The 20,834-nt window shown below is 45.5% G+C and overlaps 2 protein-coding genes across 6 annotated transcripts in view; both read left to right on the top strand.

The window, feature by feature from the left end:
• Positions 1–4,424: 4,424 nt before the first annotated feature.
• Positions 4,425–8,586, top strand: CDKN1B (cyclin dependent kinase inhibitor 1B). Its single transcript, XM_060112408.1, has 3 exons — positions 4,425–5,488; positions 6,030–6,159; positions 8,297–8,586. Exons 1-2 carry the CDS (start codon positions 5,014–5,016, stop codon positions 6,149–6,151), a joined length of 597 nt encoding a protein of 198 aa, XP_059968391.1. The 5' UTR covers positions 4,425–5,013; the 3' UTR covers positions 6,152–6,159; positions 8,297–8,586.
• Positions 8,587–12,107: 3,521 nt separating this feature from the next.
• The window catches only part of APOLD1 (apolipoprotein L domain containing 1), a 53,477-nt gene continuing 44,750 nt past the window's right edge, over positions 12,108–20,834 (top strand). For 2 of the 5 annotated variants that reach the window (XR_009533792.1, XM_060112759.1), the window contains exon 1: positions 13,310–13,498. The gene's annotated coding sequence lies outside the window, so the exon portion shown is untranslated. Of the gene's footprint in view, positions 12,164–13,152; positions 13,220–13,309; positions 13,499–15,654; positions 15,720–20,834 lie in introns of those variants that run through there. The other 3 variants (XR_009533793.1, XM_060112760.1, XM_060112761.1) reach the window with 3 other exon arrangements.

Here is a 20,834-nt window from a genome sequence, read left to right on the forward strand (position 1 = left end):
TGCCTCCGCTTCCCGTCAAGGCTGTGCGCACCACATACAAAGCATGTGCAGCTGTGCCTTCGTAGCTCAGTGGCTCACACAAGACAGCCTCCTATTCTCTGTTCCAAACCCTCTTATTGTGGTCTCATGGCTTGTGCTTCTCCCCTCTTGCCTCACACCCGTACTCTGTCCAACAACCAGCTCCCTTTAGATTAAGACCATAATGGGACAGTCCACCCAGCTTTCATTCGGCTCTGTGCCTAGACACTGTCTCTCAGGGCCCAGGCTTGCTCCGGGTCAGGAGACAAGTTTGGACAGTGATCACGATATTCTTTTCACCAAACGCTCCATTGCTTACTGAATAAAACATTTTTTTTTTAGCATGTCATCCATATACCTGCCACTGTCTGATCCCATCCGCCAATTAACACCCCTGCCAATACATCTTTATAATCTTCTGGACATTTTCTCATTCTTCAAGACCTGACTCATATCACCTCCTTGAAGGCTTCCTCTTTCTCCCTCCTTTGTAGTCTATCTTTGGACCGCATTCTTCCAGGTTTTGCTTTCTGTCTCTGGAGTTTTTGTGCACATGGTGGTCTCCCCATCTAGGAGGTATACTCCCCAAAGGCAGGGACTGTGACTTCGTCATCCTTAGGCTGTTGAGAATACCGCCTAGGGGAATACCTTACCCATGGTAAGAGCGCATCATTCCACTGCTTAGAACCTCCTAATGCTTCAGTGGCTTCCCCTATCACTCAGTCATTGATAAAAACCCTCCAGAGGCCTGCATGGCCTTGTATGAGCAGATGTTCCGGCTGCTACTCTCCCCTTGCTCCTCAAAGTTCCTTGAACACATCACAGAAGACCACACTTCAGAGCTTTTGTGTTTGCTGTTCCCTTTATCGGACACTCTCCCCAGGTGTCTGCATGGCTGCTCTCTCTTGAGTCCTCGGGGCATCTCTCCAAGGCCACTTCCTCAATGAAGCCTTCCCTGACCACCACTCCAGTCCCACTGGGACCTCACGACACTCCTTCCCCCTCCCCTGCTTGTTGTTTCTCCATAGCATGTATCACTTCCTTACACAGTGTATATATTTCACTCATGTATTATTGTGTATCATCTGTCTCCTCTCCCCCTACTAGAGTGTAAACTTCATCCTAGTTTAAATCTGTTTACTTCTGTATCCCCAGGGCCTCGAATATCAAAGGCACTCAACAATTATTTGTTGAAAGAAAGAATAAGCAAATTAATAGAAGATGCTCAATAAATATTTATTAAATTGAATGAAAAGTGTCAGAAACAGACGAATGTGACATTTCCAAACTCTAAAAATATGTCGGTTTAGAAGAAAAGTGAAATTGAGTTAACGTTGCCTCACCATAAACATCCTGGAGGAAGGATTAACATTGTGTGCTTGTGGTGGGAGGGGCAACAGAGCAAAGAAACCTGCGCCTTCGCAGAAATTTGGGGCTGCCTGACTTCCCCCCTGAAAGGACCACACCTGGGAGGCGAGCTTGACCTGCCGCCCCGCCGGGACACTTGGCTACCACACAGGTGTTTTCTTTTAAGTTATTTTGGTCTTCCTCTCTCTCCTCAGCTGGTGAAGGACACGCAATCTTGGGTGGCTTATGGGACACTTCTCAGCTCTAAGGAGAAAACTACCAGGAGTGAAAATGACAGCTAAAACATCACCCAGGACTAGATTCTGGGTCTTGGGCCAGCAGAGCCCTTTTTAGAGCAGTGCCAGTGGAACTTTCTGTCTTCCCCCCAGGCTCCGCCTTTACGCTGTTTATTGGAAATTCTTCTCCCCCGCTCAGTCTTTTAAAGCCGCCGCCTACTTTCCGCAGGAGGATGGCGCTCTGAGCTCCCAGTTCCCTCTTCCCCCGGGGACTCCATAGTATTTTTTCACGCTTCGTCGCTACTACAGCAGACGCCTGCCTTCTCATTATTTGCTGTGCAGATCTCCGGTGCCTTGACTGTAAACAAACCACTTTAGATCATAGCAAGGTCGGAGTAAGCACAGCCTTTCTGCTGGCAGCCAGACGTCTTAAGGTGGCGTGACTGTGACTCGTTTACTTTTCAAGATTAACAAAGCGACAAAATGGTGGTCCTACATATTAGTTGAAGAAATATTCAGGGTGTGGAGGGGATAGAAGTATTCATTTTTAACTTTTCTGTAAGATATTAATTCCACGAATAAAATCAAACATCTGTGGCAAGGTGCAATACTCTAGAATATCTCCATTTACATATATGTGGTAGTTTGTGTATTCACGCATCTGAATTGATGCTTATATATAATATAGAATTCCGGTGTAGTCTAGCAATTGTGTAAAAATTTCAACAACAATGATCTAATTTCAGGAATAGGGTATAAATTATGGTATTGAGACCTACCCTAATTTTCCTGTCCCTCTCCCCCTCTTCTCCAACTCAGCAAACTAAGTGAGGCATTCAATGTAAAAAAATAAAGAAGATGAGACCTTTTACTTTGATCCCAGGTGAAATATTTTCTGTCAGTCAGGTAGGAAGTCCCGACCTTGAAACAACTTTTGGGCACTACCTCCCTCACTGCTCTCTGGGTCTCACCCTGCCCTTTTGGCATCTGCATTTTAGTCAAATTAGTGCCAAGGTCATACCAAAGGCCAGTGACAGCTGTATTAAAATATCAGGGACCACAGGCCACGTCAAGGAAACATCTGCAGGCAGCGCAGGTCATGAGAAGGAGCCATTTTGAATCATTTGTAGGAGAGGGACATAGGCGAATCCGGACGAAAACCCAAACCAGTTGGGGTCATCAGGAGGGAAAGGAACAGAAAATGAACCAGCTTTAGAGTCAGGAGACCTGCCTCTAGTCTGCTACCAACTGGTTATGTGTCCCTATACAGGAATCCTCTCGGTCTCTATTTCCTCAGTGGTAAAAAAAGAGAGGGTTGAACCACAGGGTTCCCAAGGTCCCTCCCAGCTCTTACATTCTGGAGTGTATGAAGCAAGGCAGGGACACAAAGTGGACGAATAATACGTGGTTAAGAAAACAAGTTAAAAGTCAAACTCATTTGTAGCATAGAGGCCCAAGAAAACTGTTGTGTACAATTGCCATTGTGTACTGTTAGAACTGGACATTAGTTTCCAGTAAAATGTGTAACTTTGACCCAGACCAAGATCATATACGGGGCTGGGGGGAGGCAGTTAAAGACTCTGAGCTCTGTTTCAGATATGACATCCCTGTCCATCCTGTTTTAACGTCCATCACCTTGCTCAAGATCATATTGCTTAGGTAAATTTCAAGTTGCAAAGGGGAGCAGAGAAATGCCCAAGTAATCGTATCAGACGTGAGAACACGGTGGTGGTGGTTTTATACATCACTTCACAATCCGGACTTTCCGGTTACTTTCACTCTTCGACGACCTGCAGCCCTCTGAAGGCGTCACTTGCATCTGAATGGTGTTCTGGGTGGGTTCCGAGAAGTGAGTCTGGTGGGAGAGAAAGGTGGAGGAAGGAAGGAACTGTTGTATTTGGCGACGGGACTCAGGGTGAGGAAACTGCTACAACCCGGCAAAGAATTGAAAAATACAAAGAGGAGACGAGTTCCCACACGCAGTCCGTGTCAGTGGCCTTAACTGTGACTGGGAAGCAAGAACCTGGGCCAGGGGTGTAATCTCGCTTTTTTTTAACTAAATGTGTCTGAGACAGTTAACAAAGCTTACTGGGGACTTGGGAGACCAGTCGACTTTTTGATCTGGAAATCCTTTCTTATTTTTTACTGAGGGAGAGCCTGGGTTCAGAATACATTATAAGTGTTGCGTCTCTTCCAGGCTAATTTATAGAAAGCCGTTCGCTGTGGCTTCTCCCCTAAGCCCCATGCCCGCCCCCAGACTAGCACAGACTTCTAGGTTAAGGGTGAGCTAACCACTGCTCACCCCCACCTAAGTAAGGCACCCAGGCCGAGGAGCTCCCCGCCTCCCCCGCTGTGCGAGCGGCTGGGGCCCCGGGGGAGAGCTCAGCTGGGGGCCGAGCTCCCACTGTCCGCCTCCGCCCCCCAGCTGCCCGCCCCCGCCCCCGCCCCCATCCCTCGCTGGGCGAGTGCTGGGAAAACAAGATCGCCGGCGAGGCGCACAACCAGCTGCCGGCAACCTTCGAGCTCCCCAGCTTTCCCGGGCGAGGAGCGGGAGGTCGGGGTTCCGGAGTAGCCGCGCGCCGGCCCGCGCAGCGCCGGGACCAGAACCCGCCGCCCCGCCGGCCCCGCTGCACAGGCCCCTCCCCGGCTCCCCGGCCGTTTGGCGAGCTTGTTTGTCTTATTTTTAATTTCTCCGAGGCCAGCCGGAGCAGGTTTGCTGGCAGCCGTGCGCCTCCAGCAGTCACGCGACCAGCCCATCTCCGGGGCGCGCGCTCGGCGGCGGCGCGCTCGGGAGGCGGGGAGGCGCCGCGGCCGCCCCGGGGCCACCTTAAGGCCGCGCTCGCCAGCCTCGGCGGGGCGGCTCCCGGCGCCGCGACCAATGATCTCCTCCTCTGTTTAAATAGACTTGCGGTGTCAATCATCTTCTTCTTCGTCAGCCTCCCTTCCACCGCCATATTGGGCAACTAAAAAAAGGGGGCTCGTCTTTTCGGGGTGTTTTTCTCCCCCTCCCCTGTCCCCACTCTCTCGCCGCTCCGCGACTCCGACGCCGGCAAGGTTTGGAGAGCCGCTCGGTCGGCGGGACCCGCGGGCTCGCAGCTGCCCGGACTCGGACTGGCTCTGCCCCCTCCTCTCTCCGCGGCGCTCCTCTCCCCTCCCCTCCCCGCCTCCCGCTCGCCAGTCCACTTGATCGGCGGGGACTCGGGGCTGCCTGGCCGGGGCTGCCCCTCGCCCCCTCCCCCAGCCCCGCGCGCTCCTGACGCTCGGGCACTTACTCGTCCGTGTTTGTTTCTCTTGGCTCGGAGGGCAGTCGCAGGGCTTATAAGAGGGGCTCGGGCTGGGTCGGGGCGTTTTGTTTTGTTCGTTTTGTTTTGCGAGAGCGCAAGAGAGGCGGTCGCCGAGCCCGGGGAGGAAGATGTCAAACGTGCGAGTGTCTAACGGGAGCCCGAGCCTGGAGCGGATGGACGCCAGACAGGCGGAGTACCCCAAGCCCTCGGCCTGCAGAAACCTCTTTGGCCCGGTCAATCACGAAGAGTTAACCCGGGACTTGGAGAAGCACTGTAGAGACATGGAAGAGGCCAGCCAGCGCAAGTGGAATTTTGATTTTCAGAATCACAAGCCCTTGGAGGGCAAATACGAGTGGCAAGAGGTGGAAAAGGGCAACTTGCCCGAGTTCTACTACAGACCCCCGCGGCCACCCAAAGGCGCCTGCAAGGTGCCGGCGCAGGAGGGCCAGGATGTCAGCGGGACCCGCCAGGCGGTGCCTTTAATTGGGTCTCAGGCAAACTCAGAGGACACGCATTTGGTAGACCAGAAGACTGATGCACCGGACAGCCAGACGGGGTTAGCGGAGCAGTGCACTGGGATAAGGAAGCGACCTGCCACAGACGGTAATGACCCTTTCAAATGAGTGAAATGTCTTTCTGTGTGTCTGTGTTAGCGGCACTGCTTTGCCTGCCTGAGGGTCTTTAAACTCAGCTTTGTTTTCAGCGCATTCTGATTTAGCTTTGGAGGCGCACACTTTCTTAATCTTAGGTTTTAAATGCTGTTTATTTAGCTGACTGCTTGTCTGTTTATGACTTTTAAGTCAGAAGCCTGAGACTGTGTTATCTGGTAATTTTTCTAACTGAAAACATCGCGGCTCCTCCCCGCTCGCCAGCGGTAGGTATGTGACAACGTTGGGATGTTTATCAGCGGCCTCCCTCTTCGCTTTGGAGAGAGAGCTTTGGGGGCGTAGAATATACTTTCTGTTATGTGAAAACAACCTCATTTTGTGCCCTTAAAGGCCACTGGGAATGACGGATCCAGGATTGTGGGTGTAGATGGTGGGTTTTTCGTCTCCTGATTCTTGGGTCCACTTCTGTCAGCCATTGTTTTTTCTAATAAAGATTGTTTGTGTGTGTTCTTTTTCAAATTCCCTCCTGCCTTTAGATTCCTCTCCTCAAAACAAAAGAGCAAACAGAACAGAAGAAAATGTTTCAGACGGTTCCCCGAACGCGGGTTCAGTGGAGCAGACGCCCAAGAAACCCGGCCTCAGAAGGCGTCAAACGTAAAGTACTCGGTAGGTTGATTACTGCGAGCAAAGAAGTGACCCCCGAATTGGGCTGCAGGAACTCGTGGGCTTTCAAGCCCCGGGATAACCCGATCTCAGTGGTGGCTGGCAGATTAGAGCTTGTGGGTTTTTTTGGTTTATATTTTGGAGGTCAAAAAAAGTGGGAATGGGGAAGACTGAGAATTAGCGTGGAGGTACTGTGATTCTTCCCAGTTTCTACGTCCTGAGATCATTTTCCTTTGAAGTACCAAATGATTAGAGCAAGGGTCCCAGGCAAGTACTTGTAACCAAGGTCCTGTGGGGAGGAAGGTCAGTACTCTGAGAGTTCCATCAGAACATGTTGGGAACAATAGGTTCTTTTTCCATCTGAACAAGAGCGGGGGTCTGCCTCCATCCCACTTCATGAGAATTCATCTTCCGGAAGACCAGGTTGACTCAGATTTTGAGCCATACGTGGAAGAATGATTTAATTCAAATAAATGATTTAATTCAAACTTTGAGGGAAAAGTGAGGCACAAATGGCTCATAGCTGGTTGTTCAAATGGTTAGAAACGTGACAAGAGAGGCATGTGGCTTCCTTTGGTTTTTATCATTTTCACAAACTCTCACTTTCCCTGTCTTCTGATAAGTTTGGGGGATGGAGAAGGAACGTGTGTATTTAAAAAAACCCAAATGGAAGGCTCAAAAATCCTAAGGTTCCGACGGAATTTCTGATAACGCTGAAGTTGCAAAGCAAAAGTTAAAGTAACTGCCAGAGTAAGCAGTCCAGGAACACGTCAGCATGTGTATGCCAGTCGTGCTATAACAGGGGAATTTAGATACTTGTAGGGGAAATGGATAGTAGATATCAGGGCTGACAGGGGTAGGTGTACCCCAAACAAGGGAAGTGGAGATTTTTGCCATCTACTAAAATGTGATCAACATGAAAAGCTAATTTGAATAATTCAGCCCCCAGCTTTACGTGGATTGGTCTCCATAATGATCAAACTACATGTATTAATAGTTTGTAAACTTCTTACAGACAACGACCGTGTCCTCTTTCTTTTTTTCCAAAACACCCTCATAGCCTAGCATATAAAGAGATCCTAAGAGATGTTGATATTAACTTTTAAAATCCTCATCTATAAAAATTAAAAATTAAAAGAAAAAGGGATGAAGGTGTGGGGTTCAAGTTGTTGTATTTTTAAATCAGTGTCATATATAGGGTTTCATTACATACATATTTTTCAGAGCTTATACAAAACGGCGCTATTGAACTTCTCCATCACAGCTTATGTATGAAGTAAATTGGTTGAAAAAATTTTCTGAAGCAACCTTACCACCTGAAGCTCTTGTTGGTTTGTGACTTGTGGCCTAGCTCATCAGATGAGCCACAGCAAATCAGACCTACTGGATTTTCATCTGGCCCCATTCTGACATACAGAGAAGCATTTGTTAGTAAATATTGCCAGTTCAGAGAATACAGGAAATAGTAGTAAGGACCTATTCATAAACATTCGTGTGTATATTCTACATATGACTAAGACTAAAATATTTTGAGAAAAAAAAAGTGAATAGAATTTTCTTTGGATAGTCTTTTTAAGTGTGATTTCCAGTTATTTTTCAAACTTAGAAAATTTGGCTACTCTTAAGTGTTATACTTTCTGAATTTTCCTGTGTCTGTCCTTTCTCACTATCTTTGACCCCCGATTCTCTAGACCAGGGTTTCTCAACCTCTGTACTGTTGACATTTGGGGCCGAATAATTCTTTGTCGTGGGAGGCGGTCCTGCGCATTGTAGAATGTTTTGGCAGCATCCCTGACCCCTCCCAGCAGATGACAGTAGCACCCCCTCCCCACCCAGTGTGACAACCAAAAATGTCTCCAAACATTGCCAAATGTCCCCCGGGGGTGGAGGGGGAGGCAGAATTACCCACTGTTGAGAACCACTGCTCTAGACAAAAGTCCACAGCGCAGGGGAGAGTAAAAATCCAGTGAAGGAAATGTTGGATGGAGATGACTCTCAGCACCAACTTTTAGTACGTTCTTTCTTTGCTATTGCTCAGGTATTTCCCAACAAAGACTGTAACAAAATAATTCCCGTAATATATTGGCAATGTTGTTCTCAGTGCTTTTCTCCTAATTCTTTCTTCTTGTTTCTTTTGCAGAATTGAGAGTATGTTTCCTTGTTTATCCGATACATCACTGCTTGATGAAGCAAGGAAGATATAAATTAAAAATTTTGAATACATATCGCTGACTCCACGGAGTGGACATCCCTTATAAGCACTGAACAGCAACAACCCAATAACACTAAAGTTTTAGGCACTCTTAAATCATCTGCCTCTAAAAGCATTGGATGTAGCATCGTGCAATTAGGTTTTTCCTTATTTGCTTCATTGTACTACCTGTGTATATAGTTTTTACTTTTTATGTAGCACATAAACTTTGGGGAAGGGAGGGCAGGGTGGGGCTGAGGAATTGGCATGGGGGGGTGGTATGAAGAGCTTGCTTTGATTTAGAGCAAGGAGAAAAATATTTGACTTGCACTAAGAGAAGCAGTTTGGGGGAAGGTTTTGTTTTCTTTAAAGATGTAATGTCCCTTTCAGTGAGAACTGATACTTCATTTAAAAAATCATCCAAATTTGAACACTGGCTGCAGATAATTGATACTTATTTTTACATGAAGTTTTTCTCATCTAGGAGCTCTGATGATTCCGTTATGTAGCAGCAAATGGCTTTTTTTTTTTTTTTAAATAAAACTCTACTCAGTGCTCCCTGGCTTCCCCAGTCTCCCTTAAAATTGGAATTTACCAGTTAAAGTATTCAGCTGCTTGGTAATCACTCCAGGTACCTCTGGAAAAAATCATGGCATGTATGGGGGTAGTTCTGAATGCTCAGAATTGACCATTTAATTTTTATCAGACTTGTTGAGAAAATTTCTTAATTTTCTTTTCACTTCAGGGTGTGTAGACACAGTCAAAATAATTCTAAATCCTTGGATATTTATAAAGATCTGTAAGTAACTTGACATAAAAAATAATGAAATAATGTTTAATTTACAGCTTCTCATTGTATTTGTTAATTTGCCCAAAGGAAAGTGGTGTTATTAAAGGAAAGTGCCTATAGAGAAAAGTACCCGTGGATAGGTGAAATGGATACTACATCTTTAAACAGTATTTTTACACGGCCTGTGTATGTGTATGAAACAAAACCATTTGAAGTGTACCTGTGTACATAACTCTGTAAAGACACTGAAAATTATACTAACTTATTTATGTTAAAAAGAGATTTTTTTTTTAATCTAGACAATATACAAGCCAAAGCGGCATGTTTTGTGCATTTGTAAATGCTGTATTGTGTAGACTAGGTTTTCCCCCTTCTTCTTTTAAATAATATGGCTGTGCTTAAAAGGTTGCATACTGAGCCAGGTATAATTTTTTGTAATGTGTGAAAAAGACGGCAATTATTGTTACACATCAAGTAGTCAATAAAGAAAACTTCCATAGCTATTTGTTGACTTGAACTGTATGTAATGTACCTTATTAGTAAGCTTGAGGTATTTGACCTAGCTTTGTAGTCATATTTCCACAAATATAACATGAAGTGGCAAACACCTAGATAATTCAGGCCCACCACTCAGATGATGTTTATGAAGGTCCGAATGTAGTAGTCACTCTTTTCCACTTAGTTCTGTATGGGTGGACAAAGCTTTACAAGTGGAAAGTAGGCAAGCCACATTTTCATATTAATAAGATGGTCAAAGTCTCCATTAGTTCAAATATTTATGTCTCTAGGATATGAATGTGTCAGAACCAAAAATTGTTACATAAGTGTAGACCGATCACACGTTCGCAGGATTGAAAATGAAACTAACATGGTGATTTCTCTAAATTCTGTATTTACACATGCAGTATTGTGAGGAATTAGAGCGATTTTTTCAGACTATCTAATCTACACCTCTCATCCAAAATATTCAGATATATAGGTCCTTTAGAAATGGGTGTGCATTCCACACTAATTTATGTAGAACAGGTATTCAAATTGAACTGGTCATCACACATGAACTCCTCAATTTCTAAATTTCCTGGTTATAATCTACACAACCTAACACTGGTTAATCTGAATACCGGATCTGAGAGTTTGAGGATCCCATATCCACAGAGCAAAGATATTTTTTATTTAAATAAGAAAAAAAATTAAACACGGCATTTTAAAGTCAGATTTATTAGGATAATCCCTGCAATTTGAAATTCTCATAAAATGTGGTTAAGGTGTAAGATTAAATTATTTTTTCTGGGAATCTGCAAATGGTTAAATGCAAAAATCTGGATTTGGGTTGAATTGTTTCTCTCAAATACTTGCATTTAATTTATTGCACCCCAAAAGGGGCTCTAAACAAGATAATTTCAGCTTATTTTGACCCGAAATTGTTTATCAAAAAAAAAAAAAAAAAAAAAACAGGGTTGAGTCTCTTCGACTGCCAGGAAGGGAAAAGTAGGTCCTTTGGTGGCTGGGCCACATCTTCCAAGTTGGTATTATTTTAATTAAAGACTAAAGGTGTTTTTGTGATTCTATTCAAAACACGAAGGCAGGGTGTTTTTCAGGAAGAGACTGAGAAAGCAAGAAAAACAATTCAAAATGGGGAGGAAGGAGTGGAGAATCAGGAAATAATGAAATAAATTCTCACTGAGCCAAAAAGGATACTTTAAAAAGCGTCTCTAACAGATAGGGGGGAAAGTCCTCTTCTAATTGCTGCTTTTATAACCCCTGTTTCTTTCCCAAAGAGCCATCTTTAACGTGAATTTTTAGAGATTGCGTTTTAGGAGTGCTGGGCCAGGAAGAAGTGGATGCTCGCCGCGCCAGGCACGTTCACAGGAACGCAGCCCCTAAAGTCACCGTGTCGGTCCTTCACGCGTTCTATGTCAAGTCTCCAAACGTGTCCCCGGGATTCGGAGCGTCCTCTCCCCGATCCCGGACTGCAAGGTCCGCCGCGGGCGTCCCTCCGAGGGGATGCGGCCGCCGGCGCCAGCCACCCCCTACCCCGCTACCCGGGCCACTGCGCCGTCGTCTCTCCACCCTGCCCCGCAGCCCCGCGCCGGCCCGCCGCGGCAGTTGCGGGGTCAGGCTGGCTGGAGCCAAGGGACGAAAAGGCTATCAAGTCTAGCTCCTCGTCTGCAACTGGCGACTCCCGCACCGCCCGGATCGCTGCGCGCAGTTCCCGCGCCCCGGGCGCCCGCAGGCCATGGAGGGCGGCTGCGCCTCGGCCCCCGCAGCTGGGCTGGGCGGTTTCTCCGAAACTTGCCTCCCTCATCATCTCTCCTCTGGGCTAAGAAAGAAGCGAAAACCCCCATTCCTCTCCACAATCAGACCCTGCACATCAGTACCCCGCCAACTCCAGGGCGCTGGGGAGATTTGAGCGGAGGGGAGAACCTTTCCGAGTTCGTGGACCCTCCAGGGCAGCAGCCCGCTCCCACCCCCACCCCAGGCTCCAATGATCCGCAGCCCCGCGCATTTCGAAAGGCTTTTCGGCTCGCCGGCGGCCCAGGAGGGCCGCAGCCGTGCGCAGGAGGGGCCGCGCGCCACTGCCGCTCGCGGGGGTCGCTTCCTCCCTTACACCCGCTCTGCCAAGTCCCCCGGTTGCATCCCCACTGCCCAGTGCGGGGAGCCAGGGCAGGGAAGAACTAGGAAACTGTGGGTCCAGAGGCATAACTGGGGACAGAGAGGACCGTGGAAATCAACAGGAGGGGAGCGGGGCGGGCGGCCTTTCAGGCCACGGTGTGCCCACCGGCCGCGCGCCGGGACCTTTCCGGGCTGCCGAGGAACGCTGCCTTCGCCATTTCATCTTCACCCTCGTTAGTGTAGACACTTGCTCTTCCGAAGCTTTTTTGAATTGAAAGAAAGGTGTTTTAGAAGCTCGTCTAGGATCTGCGATCTGTTTTTCAGAGTACGGATTTCTTTTTTTTTTTAAGTTTGCCATCTTTCACCTGGGCCACACCCTACGTTCGCTCCCCTCCCTCACGGCCAAAATTAAGGTAAAAATCCTGCGAGCAGAGCTGGGCGGGGGGCTGGGTCAGGGGGTCCACGGTCACGCTAGACCCTCTCCTCCGCCGGGGAAGTGGGGGTTGGTGGCACCCCCTGGATCTCGGCGCGCGGGCGGGGTAGGGCGGGGTGGGTCAGTGCCAGCCAGACCCCGCAGAACCGAAAGTGTAGCATTTACACGTACACTCAAGCCCCCGTGCGGCCATCCGCGTCCCGGGCCTGTCTCGCGTGGGGACACACACAGAGGAGGCAGGAATCCCCAAGTGAAAAATACAAAAAGGAATCGAGGCGTGCTGGGAGCCAAACGTCGACGCGCCTCAAAACGAACGTGAAGAAAAGACAGGGAGAAGGGCGCGCAGCCGGGACGCGGGGCCGGGGGATTGCATCATTGCAGCTCCCCCTCCAGAAAATGGGCTCCGAACCGCGGTCAACATCATGGCGCTCGGGCCGGGCCGCGCTTCCCGTGCGCCTTCCCCGAGCGCTCTGGCCACGGGCACCGAGCCTCGAGCGAGAGTTCTGCAAACATGTCCCCCTTCTCTCTCGAACGCCTGTCCCCCACCCCCTCCTTCCTTTTGTGTGCTTGTGGACGTGTGTGTATGCGTGCGTTCGTGTGAGTGTGTGCGCGGACCAGAGAACTTGAAGATTTCTTTTTTTTTCCTCTCTTTTTTCCCTCCCGTGCTGGTGGTTGTAAACTTGATTGGCATTGGCTGCACCCACTGACCCCTGCGCCGAGTCCACTGAAGATTTAAGGTGGATCCGAGAAGCTGCAGCTTCAGGCGGAGTCTGGAGCTTTAGCTAGTTTTGGAGGAAAAAAAAAAAAAAAAAAAACCCTAAACCATGCGCCCGCCGCGTTTTTACGAATCCCCTGCGGTACCAGCCCCCGCGCCCGCCCAGCCCGTCGCGCGCTGGCTCCGCCCCCTCCCGCTTCTTCCCCATTGGCCCGCGAGAGCAGTTTGAATTTTTTTTTTTTTTTCCTTTGGATGCTTGTTTTCTCGTAAAAAAAGACGGTGCCCCAGCTCGTGTGGCGAAACCTACTTCGGCGGCCCGAGGTGCGGTGTTGTAGCTGGTTTTGTGAAGGCAGGAGGGAGGAGGGTGGGCGGGGCTTCCGTTCCCAAATTTTATCCCGAAGAGCGGTAGACAGTGTGCGGGCTTGTTGGGGGGCCTGGGGCCTCGGTGTACAATCTGGAGAAGCTCCGGCGGGGCCAGAGTGTAGTATAAAACGTTACTGGACGTCCAGGGCGCGTCGCTTCACCGGCTGCTGGCCAGAGGTACTAGGAGTCGCTGGCAGGAGCCCTGGCGAGGATGCACCTTTCCCCTGCCTTGGAAAGGTAGAACTGGGCAGGGCGGGAGGGTGAAGGTAGCCCGGAAAAGAACATTTTCTCATTTCCAAGGGAAAAAAGAAACAGAAGAAATACAATTATAGCAACAATGTATTATTTCAAAGGTCACCCAGTCAGAATCCTTCAAAATTCAGGCAGTCAGTATCATTTTTACTGAATTAAAAAAAAAAGTTTTCTGTCTCTGATTTCCAGGGTGTTTTTGAGTAAGGAGCATGTTAAAATAAAATCGAGATAAGGATTAAGACTTTGAAATTGCCTCTGATTTCTGGGTCTGAAATTAATTCTTTTGGTAAAGTACTTTACCATTTAGGATAATGTTATTTGTAATACAGGTCTTATACAAGTGATAGCCTTCCTTAATTTATAACCCAGTTATGTTTTACTTTACTGTGAAAATTTTTAAAGTTTATGGTAATTCGAATAATTCTCCAAATCACTGAATCTCCAGATTAGTGAAATTAGCATATGTACAGTTGTTTTGGGTCCGTTACTCTTGTTGCAGTGTGGCTGACGATTTTAACCAGATGTCCAGACCCAGCCTTCAGTCTAACGGTTCCTATCCTGTCCAACCTACAGTCAGTTTTTTAGTACTAAACTCCCCCAATACTTCCTAACCCAACTAACCCCTTAAGGTTAGCCCAGACCAACCAGGCTCCTCAGACCACCATAAACCAACCTGCTTGTGCCCTTACCAAGGACTTTTGGGAGTTAAGATTGTCCCCCAATGGACTGGCTAGCTTCAGGAAGCAGTGATCTCCTCATTCCTGGAAATGCCAGTCAAGCACTAGTCTGGATGACCCCTTAATAGGGACATTGTAGAAAAGATTCAAATATCAAGTGAATATTAGGACTAGTGATTTTGAAAGTCTGTTCCAGACCCTTGAGATACTGTATTTCCAAACTTGGAGTTTCTGGATATCTACTAAATCAAGCCATTTGCCTTGCTCATTACCATTTTCTAGAGTTGTGCTATCCAATATGGTAGCCTGAAGCCATATGTGGCTGTCGAGCACTTGAATGGGACTAGTCCAAATTGAGATGTGCTATGTGTGAAATATACTCAGGGTTTCCAAGAATTAGTATGAAAAAGTATTAAATATCTCATTAATAATTTTTATATTGATTACATGTTGAAATAATCATATTTTTGGTTATTGGGTTAAAAATAGTAAATTTAATTTCATCTGTTTCTTTTTAACTTTTTTTTAGTGTGGTTACTAGACAATTAAAAAAAACAAACAAACATGATTTTATTTTTTAAATTTTTTGGCCCTGCCTTCCAGCATGTGAGATCTTAGTTCCCCAAGCAGGGATTGAACCCATGCCCCCTGCAGTGGAAGCTCAGAGTCTTAACCACTGAACCTCCAGGGAAGTCCCTAGACAGTTTTAATTTATAGATGTGACTCGCATTATATATTTCTATTTGGACGTTGCTGTCCTAGACCAACACCCATGGTAACTCGAAGCCCCATCTTTGAGATTGGTGGCTGATAATACTGAGGAGTAGCTGATAACTTCTAGTTGCCGTCTTAAGTTCTCAAGTTAAATCAAGGCCCAAACTCAGCCTCAGGAACCCTTAAAGAATTCTACCAACACCTAACACCTACGGTTTAATCTATAACACACAGTACTTGTTTTGAGCCCAGCCCATGGAAATATGGTACAGCTCTGTCTGATTAAATCAGACTTGATCACAGCTTTCCACATTTATGTAGAGAACCTGGCAGAGTCAATATGTTAGGAATGACTCTGGAAAAAAAATGTAGATCCCAAACAAAGTCTCCATGAGTAACTTTTCACTAGCACTTGTCAGCAGAGAGGTAGGTGGTGGGGGGAGATGGAGCAGTGTTCTCATTCTATGATTGCGCCTCTATCAGAAGATTGGAACGAATGAAACGGTGTGCCATGTTTTTGGATAGGTATACGCAAAATGATAAAAATGGCAATAAATTTATACCTTTTAAGTTAAATTTGTACCTTTGCACTAAATTCTAAGTCTGATCATCCTATTTCGTTCCATTGTTCAATCAGTTTAAACACTGAGGACCATTTACTTTAATTACTGTAAGTTTAGAATAGTCATAATTATTCATAGCACTAATCCTCCACACCCCAACCAGTACCTTTACTCTTCTCTTTTTCAGAATTTTCCTGGCTTCTTTGCTTGCCTCCCCTCCCCCCTCACCCCCCCACCCCCCCACCCCCCGACCCCGATGGATTTAAAATGAATTTTGTCTAGTTGCAAATTCCTGTTGTGTTAAAATAAATAAATAAAGTGGGATCCTTATCTCCCACTTCATACCAGATAAATTCCTCAAGAATTAAAGAGTGAAATTAAAAAAAAAAGGCATAGACATACGAGAAGAGATCTCACTTATTTATAAATTTATTTATTTATTTATTTTGGCTGTGTTGGGTCTTCATTTCTGTGCGAGGACTTTCTCTAGTTGCGGCGAGCGGGGCCACTCTTCATCGCGGTGCGCGGGCCTCTCACTGTTGCGGCCTCTCTTGTTGCGGAGCACAGGCTCCAGATGCGCAGGCTCAGTAACTGTGGCTCACGGGGCCCATTTGCTCTGCGGCATGTGGGATCTTCCCAGACCAGGCTCGAACCCGTGTGCCCTGCATTGGCAGGCAGATTCTCAACCACTGCGCCACCAGGGAAGCCCTCAGAGAAATTTTAAAGATATAATCTCAGAGTGAGGAAGGTCTTTCTAAGTATGACACAACACATAAAATCCATAATCTGAGTCTCTCCAAAATCATTACCTTATTCTGGCTTTCCCGTCATATTCATAAATTCAATGACATAAAAATATTCTGCATGGAAAACCCGCCATAGAAAGTCAAAAGACAGTGACATGGTGGTGAGAGTTGCACAACAATGTGAATGTACTTAATGCCACTGAACTGTACATTTAAAAACGGTTAAAATGGGAAATTTTATGTTATGTTGTAATTAACTATAATAGTAAATAAATAAATATGCAGCTACAGTGGTCCCCCCTTACAGTGGATGTCTGAAACTGAGGATAATACCGAAACCTATATATACCGTGTTTTATCCTAAACTAAGGAGCAGGTAGCATATACAGGATGGATATGCTGGACAAAGGGATGAGTTTTGTCCTGGGCGGGAAGGAGCCAGACTATTGAGAGATTTCATCATGCTACTCAGAAGGTCCTGCAATTTAAAACCTATGAATTGTTTAATTCTGGAATTTTCCTTGTAATATATCTGGATGCCGGTTAACGGCGGGTAACTGAAACAGAAAATCGAAAACTCGGATAAGGAGAAACTACTGTACTGGAAGAATTTTAAAGTTCATCCATGTTCCATCTAAAAGAAACTCACAGGATTCTGGATCCCATCCTTTTTGAGGCTCTGGAATGAGACTGCTTGGGGTAGAGTCCTATTTACCTAACTTATTGCTTGTGAGACCCTTTTGCAAGTTACTTCACCTTTTATAGTTTCTATTTCTTTAGCTATATAATGAGGATGCTTATAGCTCTCTCAGAGGGTTATTAATACTGTTTGGTGGATAATGTGTGTGCAGTACTTAGCACAGTACCTGGTATATAATAAATAATAACCATTATATACATAATTAATAGGGACATCCAGGTTTTTTTTTGGCCATGCCACGCAGCATGCAGGATCTTAGTTCCCTGACCAAGGATCGACCCTGTGCCCCCTGCAGTGGAAGCTCGGAGTCCTAAGCACTGGACCTCCAGGGAATTCCCCGAGACATCCAGTTCTTATTTTGGATTCTCAAGTAACCACAACCAGCACTATACTAACCTTGTAAACATATTTTCTCATTTTTAATTACTGCTATTGTTACCCTTAAGAAGAACAAATAATTTTGGAGGCGGGTGGTAATTTAATAAACAGAATGAATATACTGCAAAAACTGGTCGAAACGGTAAGTTTAATGTATATTTTACCACAATTTTTTTTTATTGTTTTTTTTTTTTTTTTTTTTTTTTTTTTTTTTTTTTTTTTTTTTTTTTTTTGCATTACGGAGGCCTGTCACTGTTGTAGCCCCTCCCGCTGCGGAACACAGGCTCCAGACGCGCAGGCTCAGCGGCCATGGCTCACGGGCCCAGCCGCTCTGCGGCATGTGGGATCTTCCCGAACCGGGGCATGAACCCGTGTCCCCTGCATCGGCAGGCGGACTCTCAACCACTGCGCCACCAGGGAAGCCCCACAATTTTTTTTTAAAGTTTAAAAAATAGGGCATTTGTGGGAGTTCCCTGGTGGCCTAGTGGTTAGAATTCCAAGCTTTCACTGCTGTGGCCTGGGTTCAATCCCTGGTCAAGTAACTGAGATTCCACAAGCCACATGGTGTTGTCAAAAAAAAAAAAAAAAAAAAAAAAAAAAAAAAAAAAAAAAAAAAGCTTTTGTTGACTCTAGGGCCATATCTAATTATCTTAGAAAGGATCTGGTATAGATTTGTTTGTGGTACTAAATCAATAACACTCACACCCATACACAAAGACGATGGCAAACTGGAAAAAATGTTGGCAACACATATATCAAAGGGCTAATTTCCCTGATAAATAAAGAGTTTCTACAAATCAATGAGTAAAAGCAAACAAAACAGTAGAAAAATAAGCAAAGGTTGTGACCACAATTTTCAGAAAAGGAAACACAAAAGGCTCTTAAAATGTGAGAACATGCTCAGTTGTAATGTGAGACTATGGGATAAAAGTTATATACGGAATATATAAGTTTAGGTAGAGTTACAGTTAGCCTCACTCTGATACAAAGTTGGCCATTATCTTTTCTTGATAGTGTAACATTTGCTTCACTCCCTTCTATCCAAAGCTGAGTGATTTTTTCTAGCGTCAATGATGACCAGAGAAGCAAGGAGTTTGCATATGTGGAAGCCATGACCACCTTTCAAGTTCAGTGTGAAATCCCTCTCATCCAAACTGTCTAATTTTTGGCTTATTGGCATCACCTTACTTTGCCCATAGAAACCCCCAGAATCAGCCTCTTAAAACAAGTACAACGACCTTTCTCAATACATCTCATCCATTCCTGCTTTTAATGCCTGTATATCGTTGGATAACCTGAGTTTCTACAAAATCATTGCCTTATTCTGGCTTTCCCTTCAGATTCTCTATTCTTTTAAAAGGCTTCAAGCAGAATTTATTGTATGATAAACATGAAATGTCAAATCAGTAGAGAGAGACAATATTATGGAATAATTGGCGTTAGGTTATAGCTTATCATGTGGGAAAAATGTTAAATCCCTCCTACACACACATATACACACAGATTGTATTTTATGTTATGTACTGTGGGTTTAGTCTTTCATTTAGCAGTTCTACAAATTTCGGAAAATAATCACATATATGACTAAATATATATTTACCAGAATGATCCCTGTTTGTTTAAAAGGAAACAAACAAGTAAATGACCAAACAACCTCCCCTTTGCTATAGGATTTACAGGATTGATTATTTGATTGAACCAACTGTAGAATATACAAGAATGACACAGATCGCAGCTATTAAAACACCCCAGATAGCTTTATATGTATGAATAGGAAAAGTCCATAATATTAAGCCAGGCACAGAACAATATTTATGGTATGATCCCATTTTTGTAAAAAAAAAAATTTTAATTCATATATATGCATGGTCCTGGCCTGAAAGGTTACCTCTCCAATTTCTGAGAGGGGGAGTATGAAGAGACTTTAACTTTATACATTTCATTATTGGTTGTATTTTTTTTAATATATATATATATTTTTTGCGGTACGCGGGCCTCTCACTGCCGTGGCCTCTCCCGTTGCGGAGCACAGGCTCCGGACGCGCAGGCCCAGCGGCCATGGCTCACGGGCCTTGCCGCTCCGTGGCATGTGGGATCTTCCTGGACCGAGGCACGAACCCGTGTCCCCTGCATCGTCAGGCGGACTCTCAACCACTGCGCCACCAGGGAAGCCCCTTTAATATTTATTTTTTTAAATTTATGTATTTTTTTCTTTAATTTTTTGGCTGCATCGGGTCTTAGTTGTGGCACGTGGGCTCTCATTGCGGTGCGTGGGCTTCTCTCTAGTTGTGGTGTGCGGGTTTTTTTTTTCCTCTCTCTAGTTGTGGTGCGTGGGCTCCAGGGCGCATGGGCTCTGTAGTTTGCAGCTCGCGGGCTCTCTAGATGAGGCACGCGAGCTCAGTAGTTGTGGCGCACGGGCTTAGTTGCGCCGCGGCATGTGGAGTCTTAGTTCTGTGACCGGGGATGGAACCCGCATCCCCTGCATTGGAAGGCAGATTCTTTACCACTGGACCACCAGGGAAGTCCTTGTTGTATTTTTTATAATGGATTTTAACAAGAAAAAAACCATAAAGATATTTCAAATTTGAAACATAATTATCCTGATAACTCTTGAACACAGAGTAAGTTTCTCTTTGTGTCTCATACAGTCTCTTTTCAGACATTAGCAAAGAACAAGGCATTTCTAGAATTCATTTCCTCTCCATTTTTCTATTTAGTTTCAGATATCGTTAAATGCATATATGAGTTCTGAGGAGTGTGTGTGTTTGGGTATACAGTTTTGCTTCCAGGGCACATAAGAGAGGTGTAAATATCATCCCCACTAACTCAGGGATATCTTAACAAACCATGGAAAATTGAGCCTGTTCCATCTTTTTTGCCACATGGGATCCCATTGGTAATATTATCCCGAACCTCACATTCCTTGATCTTTGGCATTTGGCATCAACTCCCTGCCATAGTTTAGTTACTTAGGACCTAGCGCTGGGGAGATCGTTTTAAATTTCAAGTTAGTAGGCCAGTCTTGAGCTGTCACGCTCCATGGGACTGACCTGGGGCAAAACTTAGAAACCTCACAGTACCCGGAATGGGAGATCACTGCATCCAGTCTTCATTTGACAGGTGAGAAAATTCGAATCCATGATTTCCTGTAATGTGGATAAGTTAAATAAGATGATTTATAGGTTCCTTCTGGCTTACAATTCTGGGATTCCTGTTTCCTAGTCTAGATCACACATTCCATCCCTGTGGATCAGGTTATTTTCCAGGGAAGCTAGATTGCTGATTTTTGGCCACAAACCACATATTCACAGGAGTCGAAGGAAGATGATAGTACAAGAGTATAGGCTGAACCGTTAACATGTATTATCTTACCAGAAAAAGGCATTTGAAGGTATAACTTCATGGTTGCTCAGCGGTGCCAAACACTGCTTCACTGTTGCCTGAATATCATGGAGCCCCTTCTAGGGGCCAAGCTCTGTGTCTTCAACATGGCAGACAGGAGCACTGCCCTCATGAAGCCACAGGCCATTGGAGGAGACAGAC

Source organism: Mesoplodon densirostris, chromosome 11, assembly GCF_025265405.1.
Source record: "Mesoplodon densirostris isolate mMesDen1 chromosome 11, mMesDen1 primary haplotype, whole genome shotgun sequence".
In the NCBI taxonomy this organism is placed as follows: domain Eukaryota; kingdom Metazoa; phylum Chordata; class Mammalia; order Artiodactyla; family Ziphiidae; genus Mesoplodon; species Mesoplodon densirostris.

Excerpts from the sequence above, each read along its gene's own strand:
- CDKN1B (XM_060112408.1), top strand. The coding sequence starts at position 5,014 with ATGTCAAACGTGCGAGTGTCTAACGGGAGCCCGAGCCTGGAGCGGATG. Across the intron at positions 5,489-6,029 it reads GAAGCGACCTGCCACAGACG|ATTCCTCTCCTCAAAACAAA; the intron begins GTAATGACCCTT and ends TCCTGCCTTTAG.